The 21,359-nt window shown below is 34.9% G+C and overlaps 1 protein-coding gene across 1 annotated transcript in view; it reads left to right on the top strand.

The window, feature by feature from the left end:
* LOC140148438 (N-acetylglucosamine-6-sulfatase-like) overlaps positions 1-21,359 on the top strand; it is a 53,507-nt gene that overhangs the window by 5,564 nt on the left and 26,584 nt on the right. Inside the window, 4 exon segments of the mRNA XM_072170376.1 lie at positions 221-280; positions 1,122-1,325; positions 1,991-2,056; positions 3,741-3,839. Coding sequence (XP_072026477.1) covers positions 221-280; positions 1,122-1,325; positions 1,991-2,056; positions 3,741-3,839 — 429 coding nt within the window.

A 21,359-nucleotide genomic window follows, 5' to 3' on the forward strand; every position in this document is an offset into this window, starting at 1 on the left:
ACAACATGACTGAAAAAGAAATATTTTTAGTATTATTTTGAAACCAAGTTATGATAATATATATTTGCATAGTTTGTGTGCTTTTTGTTGCATTTCCATTTTGTTGGCATGTTAAAGAAAAAGAACATAACATAAGCCATTGATTCAGTAGAAATATGGCAGTTAAAAAGCATTCCATTGCAGGGCATTAGACCTTCTGCTTCTTATTTTCTGATTTCAGACACCTATGGCAAATACATTGAATATGATAGGAAAGAAAGGAATGACTTTTCAAAACATGGTGAGTTTTGTCCTTGGTTTAGGTTTAATATAGTGAACAAGTTATTCTTAAAAGGGATAATTAGGACCTCATAATAACTCTATTCATGGGAAAACAGGCATTTGCTGTATGATAACCATAATGTCCACTGGCATCGATATTACCAGGTATGTTGGCCAATGGGCGCCGGGCGGTATCTTAAAACTCATAGTATATTTTGCATCAACTAAGTTCAGTTGTATTGGATTGCAATAAAATAAAATAATTGAATTTAATCAAATTAGATGTGATTAGATTAGATTAGATTAGAATGGATTAGATTAGGTTAGATTAGATGGATTGGATTAGATTAGACTGGATTGGACTGAATTGAATGCTCAAACCATTGTGCATACTTGACTGATGAAAACAGTATTTGATTGCAAAAATGTGTAGGCCTATATTAGTGTGACAGGCAATACAGTTAGAGACATACAAAGGTGCTAGGAATATTGGCTAAGATTATTCAAGGAGGAATTCTGTAAGATACACAAAAATGTTGAAGTATATTGCATATAAAATATTACTGTATATTTTGCATATAAAGCATTACCGCAAGTGCGTTATTTGTAGCTTAGGGTTGAACTTTGCACACCTTTAAATAATTCACATCAAATCTGAAATGGTTAACTTAGAATATAGAGATGAGTTTTTCTCTGTCGTATTAGATAAACTTTCTACCTGTTTTGGAAAATTCATATTGAAAAAGAGATCTGAGTTTGACAATGCAATATTAGCTCTCATACTGTATTAAGAAATTATGAAATTAATGCTTGCCACCTCGTTGAAAGTGACTATCATAATGCCATTGTTTTTATTACAGTTTACAAGCAGCCCATTGTGTTGCCCCAGTAGATCTAGCATCCTTACAGGCAACTATGTACATAACCACAGGGCTATTAATAACTCAATAGATGGAAATTGTAGCAGCAAAGCCTGGCAACAAGGACCAGAACAAAACACATTCGCAACTCACTTGAAGAATATAGGTTATAAAACATTCTTTGCTGGGAAATATCTTAATCAGGTAAATATGAATTGATATTGTAATTAACTTTTAGCACTTGACAAAGAAGAACTTATGCAATTGTAAAATAAACAAACCTGCTTTACCAAGTTTCTTGTCTGTATAGACCAAATTTAAGACCAATCAGAGAATTTTATTCCCTGTATGGAACATCAAATTGCTGTTGAAGTGGGTGGTGTTGTGAGAGAAAAAGAGAAAAATCGAGATTATGTATTTGTGTGTGGGGGTGTGTGTGTTTGCATTCATTGTAATCACCTGGACTTTTGAATGGCACTTTACACCCCAACTGGGGACCTCTTGGGAACCAGGGACTGTCCCTGCATTCTAAATATGTGCAATGGGCTGCAGATAACTTAATAATGCATTTGAGAATGCATCCCCTATTGGTGATAACAAAAAAATCCAGTTCCCATTAAATTTCATAAAAAATTGTGCATAATATGTGTAAGTCAGAAAGTAATGTTCCAGTTTGCATAATCCTAAAAAGTGACCCTTTTTCGTAGGGGTGAATGCTGAAAACCAAATATGTACAAATATTCAATTTTCTTAAATAGAAAAGCAATATTCTTTTGTGAAGAAAATCACTCAAGAATTAACTTTGTGTTCAGGATAAAATATTACATATTTCAACTTGAATGGTACATTTATGTTTCTTTATCTTACAGTATGGTGACAAAGCTGTTGGTGGTGTTGCACACATACCCCCAGGATGGGATGAATGGCATGGCTTGGTAAGGAAAAATCAATTACCTACAATGATCCTAACATGTACCCCGGGGGCATGGTAGCGCAGTAGTACAGGCTCTGCCTTGCAGTCGGAGGATTGTGAGTTTGAATCCCGGCGGTGCCATCATGTTGGGCACTTGGGTCAGGCGCTTTACCTCACTTGCTTCTTTCTACCCAGGGGTGAAATGGGGAGCCGTTATGAATATTGTTCATTGAGCTCTGCCCAAAGGTATCAGCATGCCTTGGGTATGGTATTGTTGGCAGCTGGCATACTCTAACGACAGTGGAATAAATGATAAACGTCAAAGACACTGTTCAAATGCCAACATTTATTTTTATTTAATATTACCCTTAACACTTTCCCTTAATCCTTAGACCACAGGGGAAAGGGTGTCTTGGATTTTATATTGGGTAGGTATGTGCAGCAGAGATTCCGAAAACATACCCCAAAATATACAAATTTTAATGAAAAAGAGACAAATTATATAAAAATTTCGATTATTTTTGTTCAAAATTACATTAGATTTGCTCAATTTTGCACAGCTTTTGTGCAAGTTTTGCTAAAACAGCAATGAAAAAGCTCTTAAGTTCTATGAAATTTGCACCCCAAAGTCATCCTTAAAATGCACCCAAATCCGTACCTACCTCGCAGCTAAAACCCCACTTGAGCCTAGCTATGATTAATTCTTGCCCTAATTCTAACTGACCCCAATATTAACAGCATTCCTAGACCTAAATTATCTTGCTGTGGAGAAAAATATTAATTACTTTATGTAAGCAATCATCGGCCCTTGAAATTAGGACTGAATAATAGATTTTGTGGTGTTTGAGGTCAGAATTTGTTGTGTTAGCGATTACGGTTATAATGTTAGAGCAGGGCCCTGACACTCAGTTCAAAAGTGTGTTACTGCGTGGAAGCGCCATTGACCCTGTAATCGGGCTATCCTGGAACTACCGCCACGTGAGGCGCACTTGTAAGCGCCTGGTATAATGCGATTATTGATCGCGTTGGACGCTTGTGCTGGCGACATTTTTTGCGTTCATTAGCACCCCTGCACACATTAGCACCCCATGGCAGCGCCCATACGTGTGTCAATTTGTGGTTTGCGGGATCTTTTTTTCAGGCTCTGTAGCGTGCAAATTTAGCTGGTGCGATTTTACAGTCTACCGTGTGGTTAGAGTAACACCCCATCCAAAAAAAGTTTTACATATGAAGCAAATCTGTATCCATTTCACATTGGGCTATTCCAGTTGAAATCCATACCCCCTATGGGAAACATGATCTTAATCTTCCACACAGGGAGTGTGAATTTGGAATTACCGGAATGGGTGACTCCATTTGAAATCTACATCCCCTGTGTGGGAGATTAAGGTCATGTCTTCCATAGAGGGTATATGGATTTCAACTGGAATAGCCCGTTTGTCTCCATTTCACAATGCCAATATCACCTGTAATACATGTACATCAACTGTTGATAGATATTGTACAATCTTCACAAAATTCTTAGTTTTGAATCCGATTGCCAGTTTACCCTTTTCTAATTATTCAGTGACTGCAAACATGTGAAGGAAACGAGCACCTGCTTGTAGATTTGTACCACAATTGAGTCAAAAGTGTCACTTCACTATGCAATTTGAATGTGTTATTGTCATATATAGTCATTGTAATATTGTATTGTCTGTTTACAGGTGCATAACTCTGTGTATTATAACTACACCTTGTCTGTGAATGGTAAGGCAGAAGTACATGGGGATGACTATGCAAAGGACTATCTCACTGATATCATTGTAAGTACAGCTTTTGTTTGATACATCTTGTCTCCATAGTCGTCATTTTTTGTCAAAGTCAGAATGAATTGAATGATGAATTTTATGAGGTTAAAGATAAAAAATATGAGCCATAAGACATTTGTGAAATGATTTGGATGTCGACCATGTTGCAAATAATTTGGATGACCATGTTGAATTATAACTGCTGTGCATAGTTTATAAATGATAAATTTGACTGAGCCTTCAAAAACTGAATAATTTTTGTCTGAAATCTGAATGTGTATAGTGTTGCTTGAACAGCAGAAAATAAAACAAAAATGGAATACTTGTTTTGGCTCTGTTTCAAAATAATTTTACTTGTCATTTTTCTGACATTTTGAATGGTGATTGTTGCTCCAGCATGATCTTAATCTTGAACCTAAATATTAAGAATCATAATATATTTGTGGGATAGGCTTTTACAACGGGAATTCATAACAATTAGTGGGTTTTTAGCGGGTTCGCCGTCGGACAAGTTTAGAACTGTCAAGCTTTCGTCAGGAGTAGCTCTGACTTCTTCAGAGCCACCAAACCTTTAAATTTAGCAGATTGGCGAGGTCTGCTTGTTTCTGTAGACAAGGAGCAGTCTTCAGTGAACGGCTCTTTTCAGAGCCACCAAAACCTTTATTTTAGCAGATAGGCAATATCTGCTTGTTCTCTGTTGACAAGGGGCAGTCTTCAGTGAACGGCTCTTTTCAGAGTCATCAGTAGACAAGGGGCGGTCTACATGTCCCATTCTTATACTTTGTCCTGAAGAAGTCAGAGCTACTCCTGACGAAAGCTTGACAGTTCTAAACTTGACCGACGGCGAACCCGCTAAAAACCCACTAATTGAATCATAATATATTAAGAATCATAAGATATTTGATGGTTAATACAATGTTTCCTATGAAAATTAAATTCAAACTTTACTGTGTGTATTTTTTGAAATATTTTTATTTTGAACATTGTCTGGGAAAAAAAAAAAATTCTGACATTAATGCAGTGTGCACGTTAAAGAACATCACAGGCTATTCGAAAAGAGCAGGGGATCATCCCGGTACTGTTGACTGTACTTCAAAAATACACTCATCTACTCTAGGTTCCAGAGTAAAAATAAGTACAGCTTGTCTGTACGCAGTGCGCTAATACTCATACATATGAGGCCAGCACTAATAAGGAAGAAGAAGAAGAAATATGATGCGTGGTTAGAAAATCAAAAGGTTTCCTTCAGAAAATTCTGTCTTACTTGGAATACATATTAAGGCCCATTCAGTGATTTGCTTATCCAGACGATCGTAAAAATCATCAAAATTCAGATTTTGGTACCTTTGTCATTGTCATAGATGTGCTAACATAGCCTGCGAGTGGTTCAGCCGAAAGCTGCGTATTTAAGACAAAATCAGACATTTTACACAAATCTGTAATTTAGATACTGACAGTATCTAAATTAGCTACATGTATTTGCATGGAGTTTCAACTTCTTCAGTACTGCTGTTTTCTTCGCTTTTTGCCAAATTTGTCATTTCAAAAATACTAAATGACAATATGAATGACTTATCCTTCACTTTTAAGCAATTTATAAACAATTTTAATTTTTTTTACACTTGCATTGGGATCACTGAATGGGTCTTTATACTAAATGAGATTGATTGCTGCTACATAGTATTCAAAATATCTGAATATAGTACCTTTCATTTTGATTAAAATTAATAGTTTGCAATGCAATATGGGAGGCCGGATGGATCAAAAAGGTCTCAAAAAGAGAAAGGTCTGAAAAACAAACAATGGTCATAAAACATGATGAATGGTTATAAAATTGAAATGGTTCCTTCTGAAAATTCTGTTTTACTAGAAATAAATGAGATAGAGATTGATTGCCTTTTGTATTCAGAATATCTGAATATAGTAACTTTTGTTTTGATCAAAATTAATAGTTTGCAATGTAATATGATGCATGGTTTGAAATCAAAAAGTTTCCTTCAGGAAAAGGTCTTTACATGTAGTACTTTTTATTCATCAAGTTATTACAAGAAGAGGGTTATTGCATTTTACTTAAGACTGGTAGATAAAACACAGGTCACACCAAAAAAAGAATTGGCACTCAACAATCAATCAGAACACAAATATTGTAACAAATGTAAGATTAGAACATAAAGTTTGAATTTTGTACAAATTATGAAATTTGAGAATTTAAGTCTAGAAACACTTATTTTACCAATTTTTCAGTATTAAGTAAAATAAAATTTGGTAAATTACCAGGTAATTACCGATGTAAAATACTGGTAGTTTACCAATTTAGAACACTGGCATACACACACAAATTGGTAGGCTCAGAAATCTGATGCGAATCCTTGAATCAATTCATGCAAAGATTCTCGTAAAACATCAACCTGGCGAATCCATATGTATTCGCATTGTGCATTAGCAGTTTACAGAAAGAAAAAAAATATGTACCAAGTTTGACTTCTAGTTTGACTATTTATACTTCATTTTTTAAACAACTGAACCCCCAAATGGTGAATTTGGTATAATTTACTTATAATCATTAACAATTTGTACAATAATACTGATTTGAGAGGGCATTTTAACAGCAAAAAACAGCCATCGGTTGCATGCCGATCCCGGGGGATCACTCATATGAAAGTTGTAAGCATCCGTGTGAAAGAAAACACAGATTTAGGGTTGTTTTGAAAAGCAAAACGAGGATCCACGCGGATCCGCGATTAGAGTCTCAAAACACTCATTTTACTAAAAGAAGGGTGTTTTTTTAAGGACGATCCTCGTTTAGGGTAGTTTTTATTTTTACTCAATTAACGGACATTATAGTGATGACATATTTACCAAGTTATTCAGCACAAAAGAATGGTTTCTGAGCAATTTTACTAACCAGATTTTTTAAAATCGGAGCTGACTTCAACAGCGCCAATTTTAAGCTTACCGATATCGTCACTGTCACTGAATGGCATCCTACCGACACACACAATGTCTATATCCTTGTTTAGGGGCAAATTTCAAACCAATTCCTCACTTGTGGTGTTTTTATATTGTCTGTCCTTGTTTAGGGGTAAATTTCAAACAAATTCCTTGCTTAGGGTATTTTTATTTGAGTATTAAAAATCCTTGTTTAGGGTTAGTTTGACAAATTTTCGACACGCGGATGCTTACAACTTTTATACATGAGTGGCCCCCCTGGGATGCCGATCTTTCGTTAGAGAAAGTCATCTTGGATGACTAAATCAGACTGTATGAGGGCAGTATTTTTTTCAATTATTGTACAAATCAAACTGGACAAAAGTACAAGTTCATATTTAAGTTCATATTTATTCCTTAAAAGGGCACTTTATGATCCGCAGCCTCATTCCCCCCACTTTTCTCAAAAAAAGTTGAGATTTTTATAACACTGGAAACATAATGTTTATGTACCAAACATTTCTTGCAGATTAATTCGTTTAGCAAAAATATGGTCAAATTTGAATTTTGTTCTGGTATACCAGAACGAAATTAAAACAGTGGCCTATGGAGCAGTGTAATACACATAATCATGCGATTGCGTAACTCGTAAACGCAAAATCAAAATCCACTGAAATTTTGGGAATAAGCTTTTTTTGTGGGTATCTACTGAAAATTATCATAAAAAGAGAATGCTAGGATCACGAAATCCTCCTTTAAAATAGAATTTTTTGGAGGAAAAAAAAGCAGTTTTGTGGTCACTCAACCATCCCCAGCTGTCAATTTTGTTAGTTTCCATATATAATATCTCATGAATATTGATAATCGAAATAGTCTTGACAACTGGACATACATGTGTTATGTTGTGTGGAAAAACCTGGAAATGTCCCTGATAATTAATAGAAAAGTAACACTCACACCCTCATATATCCCCACATAATTAATTTGGGACCCATTTTAGACTGGTGATGGTCTCTAATGTAACTTACATTATGTCCCTGGTTGATGACAAACACTTACCCACACCGAAACACACTTGCATGTACCCCCACCCCACCCCCACCACACACACACACACACACACAATCACAAATCAAATGCATAAAACAATAAAACGAACATCAATAACACAAGTACAAGACAAAATACTCCAGAAAAATCATCAAGTGTCAAACATTTGAAATCAATTGTATACTGATAGTGCATAACAGGACATAGAATAATTTTCTTTATGCTCTCTCATATCTGTGTGACCTTGACAGTTCAATATTGATACATGTTTCCATCATTTATATGCGATTTGTCTTCAGAAAGAGAAATATAATCTAACGTACCATTTATACTTTCATATACTGTCATTCTCTCTTTAGGGCTATGAATGTAATGTCACTTAGTGTTTAGAATATGTTAGACTAAGACAGAACATTGTACTTTAGGCAGGTGCATTAAAGGAGCCTCTTGGGAGTTATCTGTATGTGCATATATTGATGTGCAGTGTGTATGTGAGGCATTGTGATGTGTATTATGTAGAGACTCTATTTATGGGTGTGGTTAGGGGTGTGCATGGTGTGTGTCTTTTCATTTTATTACATTGGAAACTTGCTAATATGAAATCTGTTACCACAAAATTCCTGATAACACACAATGCATTTTAAGTCCCAAGCATATATTTTATACATTATAAAGATCCGATTGCACAAAAGCTGGTTAATACTGTAACTGAAATTTGAGGCCTTGACAATTTTGTGATAAATGAGGTTCCACTGCATATACAAGTGGGCAATTCAGAGCATAAATGACATTTACAAACAATTGTAAAGTTTTGAACAAGCCCATCATCACAATGTTTCCACTAACAAACAAATGGTACAGTTCTCTCAAATGGGTAAATTTTCAGCCATGAGCCTTCAGATGATTTTAATACAATAGCATTCTGGAATGACAAAACTGAAAAATGATATGACTTTTGGTCAAAAATATCAAATTCCTGAAAATCTATAAAATCGCAGCATGACCCTGATTTGCAGGGCACACCCAGTCAATTATACTGTGTGACAGTCCATCAATCATGTGTACTTTATTTGAACATGTTATTGTTATATTTTCATATTTATCTACGAAAGGATATGACTTTTGGTCAAAAATAACAAATTCCTGAAAATCTGTCAAATCACAGCATGACCATGCTTTGCAGGGCACATCCAATCAATATACTGTGACAGTCCATCAATTCATATTTTACTTTATTTGAATATGTTATAGTTATATTTTCATATTTATCCACAATTTGTTTTGTGTAAACTTTTGAACATAATTGTTTGTATGTTCACTTTTTATGTTTGTGTAAAATTTTGAACACAATTTATTTGTTTGCATATTTGATTGTAATGTTAAACTTTAATAACCTGAGCTATTAAGCATATTGAAAGACAAGAAAATGAAAACACATGAAAGCATAAATCACTCACTAAACTGAATTTTAATAAACAGCCTTTTGTGGTGAATAGGAAGTTTTTTACAGCTCTATTTGTATATTTAATGTAAATTTATTTCAAGTTTGATATATGTTGATACTTTTATAAAAGTAAACAAGTAAATAAATAACACAAATCAAATAATTATTAAAGTTTTTATTTTTTTATTTGTTTAAATTTCAATTTGTTCAATACTTTTAACAGGGCATTTCATGATCCACAGCATCATCTCCCCACTTCTCTCAAAAAAAGTTGAGATTTTTATATCACTGGAAACCTCTGGCTATTTCTTGCAGATTAATTCCTTTAGCAAAGATATCATGAAATACGAAATTACAACACATTGTCTATATGGAGCAGTGAATAAATAATCATGCATAACTCGCAAACGCAAAATCGGAATCAACTGAAGCTTTTTTCGTGGATATCTACTGAAAAATGTCATAAAAAGAGGGTGCTAGGATCACGAAACACAAGCAAAAAAAAAACAATAATAAAGCACAATAATTTATTTAGTTTATTCCAATCTAGTGAATTGATAAAAAGCGTCATCAATGGCTATTTTTTCCCCTTTGATACAGAACAATCGTTCCCATGAATTCTTAGCAAAGCAGAATGGTGTATTCCCGTTCTTTGCCATGGTCTCCACCCCAGCCTGTCACTCACCATTTGACTCAGCACCACAATACATGGATGAATTTGCTGATAAAAAGGCTCCACGAGATCCTAGCTTCAACAAAGCTGGCATGGTAAGTTTGTGTCTGATTATCAACAGATTGATGACTAAAAATTTGCACTTAGGTGTAACACCAGGTCATTACATTTGATGATAAAAGAGGTTGATGATTTTACATGTTGATTATCCTAAGATATTACATAGATACTGTTTTGTTGGGAATTTTTTTTCATCATAAATTGTTTCCGCACTTTTAACCAGACTGCATCTAAATTGTGCATTCACCTTTTCTTAATAGCACACTATTGGGGATGTCACTGCACTTTTATTCTTAAAAAGGCAAGTTTAACTAAAGACCAGGTTTTTTTTTCTTTGAACCTGCCACTATAGAGAACACCTCAATTTTGGCGCACATTTGTCACAACTGACTGCAAGTGAATTTTGCAAGTGTTTTAATTTCATGAATTTCACAATTTGTGAAGTTCAGCTTGTACAATGTTTCTTCTATATAATTATGTTTACTTCATCTTCATGAAAATATAGTTGCTGCTAATAAAGTGTTTACTGTACCCTAAAGGACAGTTTATATATCATTTAATATATTTTGCTCTGGTTTTATTTTCAATATTTTTCCCTTAAGTAAAAATCTGGCATTATTTTTGTTACAAATTCAAATATGGTTTTAGAGTAGCAATTTTTACCATCTATAAACACCAAGTTGCAAATTTATACACTTCTGAAAATGAATTTGCTAACTAATCATGAAAAATAACTCGTAAAAATTGACTGTGGCGTCATTAATACACGGACAATAGTATTTTTTCCACCCATTCATGTTAACCTCGGAGGCTAGTGACATACATCTATGGGCATCAAGTGTCTCTGTGTTTGGCCTGGGTGTATGGGTGTCCTGGTTTTTATACCGCTATAACGTATGCATGCGCGGCAACAATTTACTAGTCCTCAGCTGAGTAATCTATCGTACATGTTTTTTAGCCAGCACCGCTGATAGATTGGTTAAAGTTGATATTTTTACAGTGATTTTATTTTTGTGGTATGTGACCTGTGGGGTTTGCTTTTGTGATACTGGGGGATTAGTGTACCTCTACATGTAACCTGCTAGGCACATACTATGTACAGTCACTAGAGGTTTTAATGCTTAGACTTCACAATGACTTCACAATGTATAGAATAAACTAAGAACATAACTGTCCACTGCCCTTAAGTTCATTTGTACTACTGTGAAATTTAACAAATTAAATATTTTTCTCACCTGATCCATCCCAGTAGAGACAATGAATAGCCTTCTATTCCATGGGCATAAAGAAGTTATTTTTAAACCAATGACAAAATGCTAAAAATAAATACATAATACCCACAAAACATACTTTAGCATAGGTACTTCACACTTGTAAATTTGGATTTGAAAGAAACAAGAAAGTTTTCATTTTATGCATATGTAATTTCATTTGGGAGCAACTTTAGAAATTAGTGCTTGTCACCTGGCCCCAACCATAATCCTAATATTTAAATTCTATACCAGATCTTAACCCTAATCCTAAATTTAACCATAATCTTAACCATTAAACTTAGCCCAAATCATAATCCCTAAATTAAACCCTAATCCTAATTTCATGGGATGGGCAGCAGTTATTATAAAGTCTTCTGTGCATTTTGTAAGTAAATGAATGATAAATATGAAAATATTATCATCTTAACAATGTTCTGGACAGTGTGAATATTTTTGCACCTAAAAATAAGAGCCTTATAGTACTCATGGTATGTACTTTGAGTAGAAGTACATCATCAAAAAATAATTGATCTGTCGAAGTACACCATAATGAGAAAATTCATGCGTCTAGCTGTGTGTCTCCGTTGACAATCTGGTCTTACTCCAAGTACTCTTCTCATCTTGAAGTTGCCTGTTTTAATTGTCTAATACAAATATTTAAATCTTATATTCAAATGCGGGATCAATCACAAGCTCTTTAATATCGCCTTCCACGCATACATAAGATTAAGTTTGTGGATTTAGCGTATAACTCAACGATGAAATAGATATATTTGAAGTAATATATAAATACTATCAATCAAATTGACATCAAATGACCTCTTGGATTAGATACCAGAAAGACTTGAATTTGATAGAAAATATTAAGATATCGATTCCACTGACTTTACCAGTGAAGGGAACTTTTCGCCCAGGTACCAGGTAGTCCCGTATAGAAACTACATTAGCTGCAAGTATTTACATGTTACTACATGTGCTTACATGCGACGACGACAACAGATGGGGTAGGAAGGAAGGAAGGATGCGTAACCAGGTGGTTTTTGGGCAATAGAACACCCATTTGTGCACTATCTTTTATTATTTCAATGGATTTTGTTACAACACCACCAGATGCTCTAATTAGGTGCTGGACATACTGTAGGATTTCCGTATCCATGAAAGCGAGATGTGTTATGGATATGTTTTCGTAAATTTTGATAGGAATACCTAAAACTTTGTAGTGTGTTTAAAAATGAACAAAATGTGGATTTATCGGGTTTTATATTAAATAAATTTACCTCAAGAATCACTGTCCATGTGAAGAGGAATATTAGTCGTCGAGAGTATAGGCATTGCTACAAATGTAGGATATTTAGGTGTGAAAGTTTTCAGATACCGGGATCTGATATAATTTTTCTTTTCAAGTTACAGTGACTTAGACCCCAAGAACCACTCTCCTTTTGAAATTCAGTAACTTATTGGTAATCAATATTTTTATACTGAAATTGATCCTTCCCATATTAAAAACATTATCGTTCTTAAATTTCAATTTCTATCAATTATACGGCGCGAATCTCAGCATTCCTATAATGTTGCGATTTAGTTTGCAGTGCTCGGCAGTGCTCAGCAAGTAGGAACATGAAATAACATGATGATAATTTATTCATGTTTCTAGAACACCTCTAGGTGGTATGTGCTCGCTGCTCCGTTAGGAAGCCAAAGTTCGATGACTCATTGTAGCCACCATGGCTCATGAGGGGTTAGAACATTTTACTTAGCACTTACAGGCATGGCACCACTACAATCTTTACTCCTCTCTCCAAAGGCTTACTGGAAATTCACCAAAGATTACTTTTTTCGGTAACATTTTTAGCGGTGTCGTAAAAAAACAGTATGAACATAGATCCAAGCTAAAAACTTGTTGTAGAGTAAATAACTTTGGTACATTTTGCCTTTTTTCGTATTCTTTTTGTACAATTTTTCAGGACAAGCACTGGCTGATCAGGCACGCGCCAAATCCATTAAGCAACGCATCGCTCACGTACATAGACGACACCTTCAGAAAGAGGTTAGTGACTCGCTCTGACCCAGTTTTTTTTGTCATTAAAGGCACCCTTGGCTAGTTATGATCTCATTTACAAACTTGATAAATTATGTATCTCATTTGCTAATTGATTTGTGTACTTTTGATGTTTATACTTCATCTGTGTTAATAAAGCATCAACATATGCCAAACATTGAAATGGTTATAATCTGTAATAGTATAATACCATATAGATGCAACTTTTTCTCCTATGTTAGAGGAGCTTTGATTAATTTATACAAATCTTCATTGATTTGCCACTAATCATGACATTATTGCATTTGTGACAAGTTGGAAGTTTAGCTGATTTGAGATTAAGTTGTATGACACTATCAGTATTATGCTGTATATATAACATGATTTGATCATATCAGGCTAAAGTCGGCAATTTTGAAAATGGAGTTTTCCAGTATCATGTTATTGCCTATAAAGTCAGCATTGTAATCCACAGAATTCTGTGTCCCCAACATACTGGTTGTGAAGCTATAATATTCTATAAATGCTCTTTTTCTTATGTTTTCTGTTGTGTTTTGCCCTTATTTTTGCCAATATCTCCTATTCAACATTTCCACCTTTGACCGGCATGGATCAATTCATTATGATGCACTTGTTTAATTGAATCCATTAAAGGATTTTGCCTTAGAATATAACAGGTGTCACTTAGTCAAAGTTGCAGGGCATGTCTACACCTGGCATAGCAGAAAATACTACATTTTTGCAGTCAATTATTTTCATACTTTTTCCTGGAGACAATATTCATGACAATATCAGTAATTTGTGCAACTTGATGATAAATATTTTAGTATTAATCAATTTTACAGCAAACAGGGTTCATTTTGATATGCAAGTAGCATATTTCTAGTATGTTGACAAATATAAGTGCACCATATATATATTGATAACTGTAGTGTTAGGAGGTTGCAAAGTTACAAGTATTATTTTTAAAATTTTAAAGTTTCTGCACATAACAATATTTTCATGCAACTTGGCCACAAATTTGAAACTTAGAAATGCCTTTAATTTGAGCAAGAGGCTTAAACGGTATTTTTGTTCCTTCCACACATACCACACATGTTTGTAAGTACCCATGATCACATAATGACACAATCAAATGAAATGAGTAATTTGTCAACCAAAATTAATTTCCACTTTCTTATTCATTATTCCTGTCCTTAAAACCAACTACAACATACTAAAACCCCATCAAAATTAGACTTATGATTCCTGAGATATGAATATTTTCATGTTGAGAAAAAATCACATGTAAAGAGAATTGGAGTCTTTCTCGCAGCCATATCTCAAACTCAATTTACAAAGTATTGACTCATTTTGCTGAACCATATTATATATAATTTGCAAATTTGCCGCCTTCCGCACAGCATTACCCAGTATGTGAATATTTCATGACACAAAAATTAGTTAATAACTTTATAAACCATCTGGATTCTTGCCACTGTACGTCCTGTGACTTGTTGATTGCATGAAAAAGATGAGATAATACTACATTCATGAGTCAGACAAGCCGATCATTGGGCATAAATGTTGTTTCTAGAACAGATCTCATTACCAGAGAGAGAAGTACGGAAGTGTGCATAATGCTTGTGTGTGGGGTGGGGTGGGGTGGATGTGCTTGTTTGGGTGGGGTGGGGGGGTGTGCTTGTGGGTGGGTGGGGTGGGGTGGTGTAATAAGAGCAAGTTACTCATGTAACAAACCGTAAAAAGATTGTTAGTCTATATTGAAAAGTTATATAACCAAATAAATCTTAGATAAGTGATAGAAGAGATCAATTAACAGAAAAATACTATTAAAAATTTAAGACAAGGAATGACACTTTTATGGTTGAGATATGAAGGTTAGCTTACTATGGTTGAGATGAAGGTTGGGGATGTGCTGTACAAATGACCATTTGGGTATTTGGTATGTCAATGACCACTATTTCTAGGCCAGTTTTGGTACATATATGGTTCATTTCAAAATGTTCTCAAATTTGTCAGAAAATAGCCATTTTTTGCCTCACTGTAGCCAAAATCTTTGAAACTTACTAAAAATGTGGGGATAAATTGTGAAAACTCTGACAATTTGCTTTAAATTTGGCGAAAATTGTGACTACTGGTATTTGATGGGTCCAAATTCCTTGAAAAACTGATATAGTAATAGATCCACATCCAGATTCTCAGTAGACAGTAGCGCACCAAACCCAACTTTGGTTGAAGGTTTGGGTTTTTGTTATATGGAGATTTTGATGTAAAGATTAGTGTTAGGATTGGCTAGTCTCCTGTATTTTCTTAAATTGGCTCCACAAGATCTTAATTAATTCTAATTTGCATTGGATACAGGTGGAGGACTTTGCTGTCTGTGGATGATATGGTAAAGAACATAGTGACTACATTAGATGAAATCAAACTACTAGATGAAACATTTATCATATTTGCATCTGATAATGGATTCCACTTAGGTAAGAAAATAAAATGCAAATTTGCATTAATGTAGTAAGAGGATATAGGAGTATACAAGTACAAAAAAGATTTCTACAATCGGGAATTGTAATTGCATTAGCGAGGGCTTCTCTGAAAGTCTGCTTGAATATATAAAAATTCACAACATTAAATCAATGAGATGAGTGTTGAAATTATACAGACAACAGGTAGTCAACAAACTAATCTGAAACTTTCTACATATGTACCAGACAAATAGGAAAACTTGACATAATTTTGCAGACGTCGTTAGGTAAGCTTAAAACTTGTGGACTTCAGGACATTACTGGTAAAAAAAGTCTTCAGACCAACTGTCTCACCCTTACAATATAGTTCAGAGGGCAGAAAGCACTTCTTCAATTCTATGTTGCAATTATTTACTATTAGTTTGACTTCTTTATGATGAAGTTTGAATGTCATATTTTAAATGTTAAAACTGGTTTTAATTGTTAAAATTTAAACAGTTTCAAATGATGGTATTGATTTGAGTGACAAAAGCTTGTGTGGTACTAGTTTTGGTGGGAAAAAAGAAGAAAAAGAAGGAAGCTAAAAAAGTAGAAACAAACGTTGACAACACAATGCTTGCAATAAATAATAATGGATTGATGGGCCTTGTGTATTACCTCCACACCCATATACAACACAATTGGGAATTTTACATGTGTGTACTGATACAAAATTTGATCAAGAGGTGCTGTTCACTCCCCTAAATTATTAGCATGTAACAATCCTTAAATCGGCAAATTGTAACCAAAAATGGGATTTTATATGGGAGCGTGCGTATACCTCTTCCCCTATGCTCATAAAAGCATAACATATGTGCAACATAGCACATGAATGTATGTATCTGCCAGTGATGTACGTCTGGGAAACCAGTAGTGACTCAAATCCTAACATTTTACCCAATAATGCCATCGATCAATATCACTGAAAAACAAGCCGTATGTGATGCATGAATCTGGGGAAAAAAATGCTACTTTGATGAAATAAGAATGTGAAGAAATAGATGTTATCATACAGTCTATGTATTGCCTACACTCTTTTACTCACTTTAAGACATGTTCAAACTTGTTCAAGCATATAAACGCCAAAGTAAAGTTTTGTTTGCGGTGAAAATATTTTCACGGATTATGCAGTAAGTACGGTGCGTGAACATATTTCGATAATAATTAATACAATATCAATTTTGGAGCTTTTATAACCAAATTTCATATGCATTTCAAGTTGTGAATTTAGAGAGAGTCATCCAAATTGATATAAGAAAAAAACCCGTAACGGAAAAATATAGTTGTTTTTGCAATAAACTTGCATACGCTCTTTGATCTACAAGAGTTGAACCAAACTTAAACTTATGCAAACCAAATTTTGTTGTAACGTCAAAGAAAAACAAAACAGCCTAAACTAATTTCCCGAGATCCAGGTGCCGTTTTAGGCTTCGCTAACTGTTTTATTTGCGTCTTGATTCTCACAGGCCAGTTTTCGTTACCTAACGACAAGCGTCAACTGTACGATTTTGATATCCGTGGTGCCATTGATGATCCGAGGTCCAGGCATACCAGCCAACTCCAAGAACACCGATCCCGTGATGAATATCGATATCATGCCTACCATCATAGCACTTTGGGGAGCAGGCACCATCAAATGTAGATGGAATGTCACTGGTTCCACTCCTGGTGAGTTTTGTGCTCATAGACTGTCAAAACATGGTCTATGAGGTGCTTAGGTTCATTAAGGGCATATACCTGAGAAGTAAAAAGCACTGAGAAATCAGTGTATATGTGGTTCATAAAGCATGTTATATCATGAATGACCCTAATTCTCTATCAAGTTATTTTAGTATTATTCAGCAGTTCTAAAGTTATTTGGCAATTATTTATTTAAATCAATTTTCTTAGTATTTGTAAACTGCTGCACAATAAGTGATTTAGCAGTGACCTTTAGGTGTGTTTATTATACTCTGCTAGGTTTGTTTTTCAAAGAGGAAACACATAATAACCAAAATCCATACTTAATGACAGTTTGGATGTCCAATGTCAAAGTAAATGTCACCAAATGTCAATATTTTTGCTTAAACTGAGAAAAAATATGAAAAGCTGAAATTGGGAATGTCACAAAATCTATCCTTGAGTGCATTGCTGTCATAATTGATGCCTGGGGCACATCCATCTTGGGAGGAACAATCATCTCAACTATTTTCTCATTTCTAAATCTACAGCAAAATTGATGTAAAGTTGAGATCAAGTAACCAGCAGAAGAAGAGAAGAGAGAGAGAGAGAGAGAGAGAGCAAGGAGAGAGAGAGAGAGAGAGAGAGAGAGAGAGAGAGAGAGAGAGAGAGAGGGAGAGAGAGAGACAGAGAGAGAGTGTGTGAAAGAAGTAAAGGAGATAGGTAGAGAAAAAAGAATGATAGAAAGAAGAAAAAAAAGAGGCAGTAGGAAAGGATGAAAAAAGGGAAGTGAGCGCGAAAGTCAGCTAGAGAGAATGCCAATGACACACTGAGAGAGGAGAGATTGAAAAACTAGTGGATGAGAAGAGATGAGAGGCAGTGAGAAAGAATGTGGATTTGGAGAGGGTGGTGAGAATGGTAGCGTGTGGGGGGGCAATGGGAAATAAAAGATGGTGAGAGTGAACATCAAAGAGGGAATGTAAGGAAAGCAAATAAGAGAACGCAAAAGAAGATCACAGATTGGAAAACAGGAAAGAATGACAAATCAGAAAATAGCAGATGATACAAGAGGTAGTGAGAATCAAAGAGTGGATGAGAGAGAGAGAGAGAGAAAGAGAAGAGGACAGAGACAAGAAGCAATGAGCTCGAGACAGAATGGAAGAAGAAGCCAATGAGAGTGACCGAGTGAGAAAAAGAGAAAGCGAGACAGACAAACAGACACAGGAAGAGAAAGAGATAGACAGTAAGAAAGAGTGAGGTGAGGACAGAATGGAAAAGAGGTGGTGAATAAAGTTGATTGTATAATTATGCCTTTCTCTGTTGTTCTCGCTCATTGTAGTTATCTCTTATTAAATTTCAGACTTACAGACTTTTAAGCTCTTAAGCTGAATTTATACTCCTTCACTGAGCGACGAGCAATTTGTATTTGATCAATGAGGTAGCTTGCTTTTCCCAACACAACAAAATGTGTGCTACCTCATTGGCTAGAAATCAAGCGCTTGTCGCTCAGCGATGGTGTATAAATTCAGCTTGTTCAGATCACACTCACTTTTGACCAATGAGATAGCACACTGTTTGGTATAGCTTATACTGGAAACCAATTGGTCAAAAGTTAGTTGCACCTTGCTTAGTGATTGAGTATAAATTCTGGTTGAAAGTGAAGTCAAAGAGAGATAATTTAAGATAGACCAAGCCAATGATTGACAGCAGAGAGAGAAAAAGGAATCAATAAAATAGTGGATCAGACAAGATAAGAATTATAGTAAAACATGTTCAATTGAATAACCACAGCTACCAACAATTGTACGCGATCTGACCGTGTTGGTATTTCAAAATACAGCGTGAACGCATGACCTTGCTTCCTAAGGACAATACTAACCAATCACAAGGTGGATTCTTTTCGCGTTGTATGCATTTCGCACATGGTGTTTATCACAGTTACGGATAATCATCACGCTGTTGGCAGCTGTGTTCATTCAAATGAAATTGTTAGTAGAGTGAGAGAATAGAGAGAGTATGAAAGAGAAAAGAATGAGAGAGAAAGTGAAAGATAGGGGCAGGTAAGCGAATAAGGACTATGAAGCGATACGTTTGAAGTAAGCTTCCTTCCTTCTGAATTAGATTATACTGTTATTTATGGCAACAAGTTTAAACATGACTTTTAAGATGCATTATGCACTTTGCATAGATATTCCATATTTATATTGAGAATAATCACATTGTTTCACAAACTTAGCTGTGTTTTTAGTCTTGAATATGTTTCAGGTAAAGTGACTTGTTTTGACTTGTTTTGAATTATTGCAATGGGTAATAGGTCCTTTGATATTTAAAAATATTTCTGTGTGTATTATACAAAATTAGTGTTCTGGTGACTTCTGCAGAATTACCAAACTCTCATTTTTGTAGCCCAATTGGGTGGCTTTTCAGTAGTTTTGTCTACCACATAAACCAATGGTTAAGGGGAAAATTGGGTGACTTTTGGGTTGATTTGACCCACAATTTGGGATGAAATTTTTTGGCAACCCTGATGATCTGACCTAATTTTAGTCTCTATGGTTAATTTATTTAAGTAATGAAATTCACCAGTAGCCACCAAAGCACTACTTCAGATTATGTAATCATAATTGACATACATTTGTAAATTGAACACTTTGAATATTCAAATGTGAAATTTTGTGTTGCAAAAGCACGAAATAGATGAAATAGAGTGGCAACGTGATATGCTCATTGCACACCGGGGACAGTACAGAGCAGATGGCTATCCTGAGTGTAAAAACACAAAGTATATGGATGTAAGAATTCTTGACTTCATTTGGGTGTTGTTCCACAAAGATGTGAATTGATCTTAAGCGTAATCAAACTTAAGATTGATTTTAAGTCTTTTTGAAATGGCCCATAATGTGTTTGTGTGGGCACTATTGATGCACATAACTTTTCTTTCTTAATCTCAGTTCAGAAATGGAATGGACATACTTTTGCTGTAAAAGTGTGTGAACCCAAAATTATGTTACACAAGAGCTTAGTGAACATGTGTTTGACAAGACCATAGTGAGCATACATTGCATATGTCCAATCAGTTTCTGAACTGAGTATATATAGATTTGTAACTGACGACTTCATGCAATATGTATATATACTTAACACATGACATCATCATTAATATTCATTTTTGTCTTTACAGTCAAGTTTTGAGTCTTGAGTCTGGTTTTTCAAGGTTAAACTAACTTGTTATCGGAGGAGGTTTTGTGCCGTCCATGAATTGGCATGAAGTGTCAGACTCAAGACATCACTATTTTATTCCTTATAATGAATCTTTTTTCACTAAGAAAAACAAAGGGACATCTGATTGGAGAAGATCAGCACTTATAGAACATACAGGAACGTATAGAGTGAAAGGATTCAGAGGTTGCAAAAATACCCAATTTTTAAATGTAAGATGTCAACCTGTACTAGTATTGTGGTCTGACGCTAACCTATGGACATGTCAGATTGGACGAGCATGGTTGTATGCATGAAGTGTAATTTCATTTGTTACTTTGTTTTATTCATTCAGCACCTCAACTGACAACACCAATCCTTAGACCTTTTTTCCAAGCTTCCATCATCCACTCTCCCAATGGTCTGCCGGCAATAGTTAGGCATGTCCGCTCGCTGGCTTTGAACTTCTACAGGAATGAATGCTTGTGGTATCCTGGAATAGTGCATGATGGGATAAAGGAAAAATGGCCTATTATATTAGCATTGTAGAGTTCCAACATTGTTTTTCTATTGATCTATTCTAGTTGAAATTCATACACCCCTATAGAAGACATGGCCATAATCCTGTATCACAAAGTGGATGTAAATTCTAAAAATGGTGTCACCCAATCAGGTAACCCCATTTGAAATTCACACTCTCCTGTGTGAGAGATTAAAGGTCATGTATT

Source organism: Amphiura filiformis, chromosome 3 (assembly GCF_039555335.1).
Source record: "Amphiura filiformis chromosome 3, Afil_fr2py, whole genome shotgun sequence".
NCBI classification, from domain to species: domain Eukaryota; kingdom Metazoa; phylum Echinodermata; class Ophiuroidea; order Amphilepidida; family Amphiuridae; genus Amphiura; species Amphiura filiformis.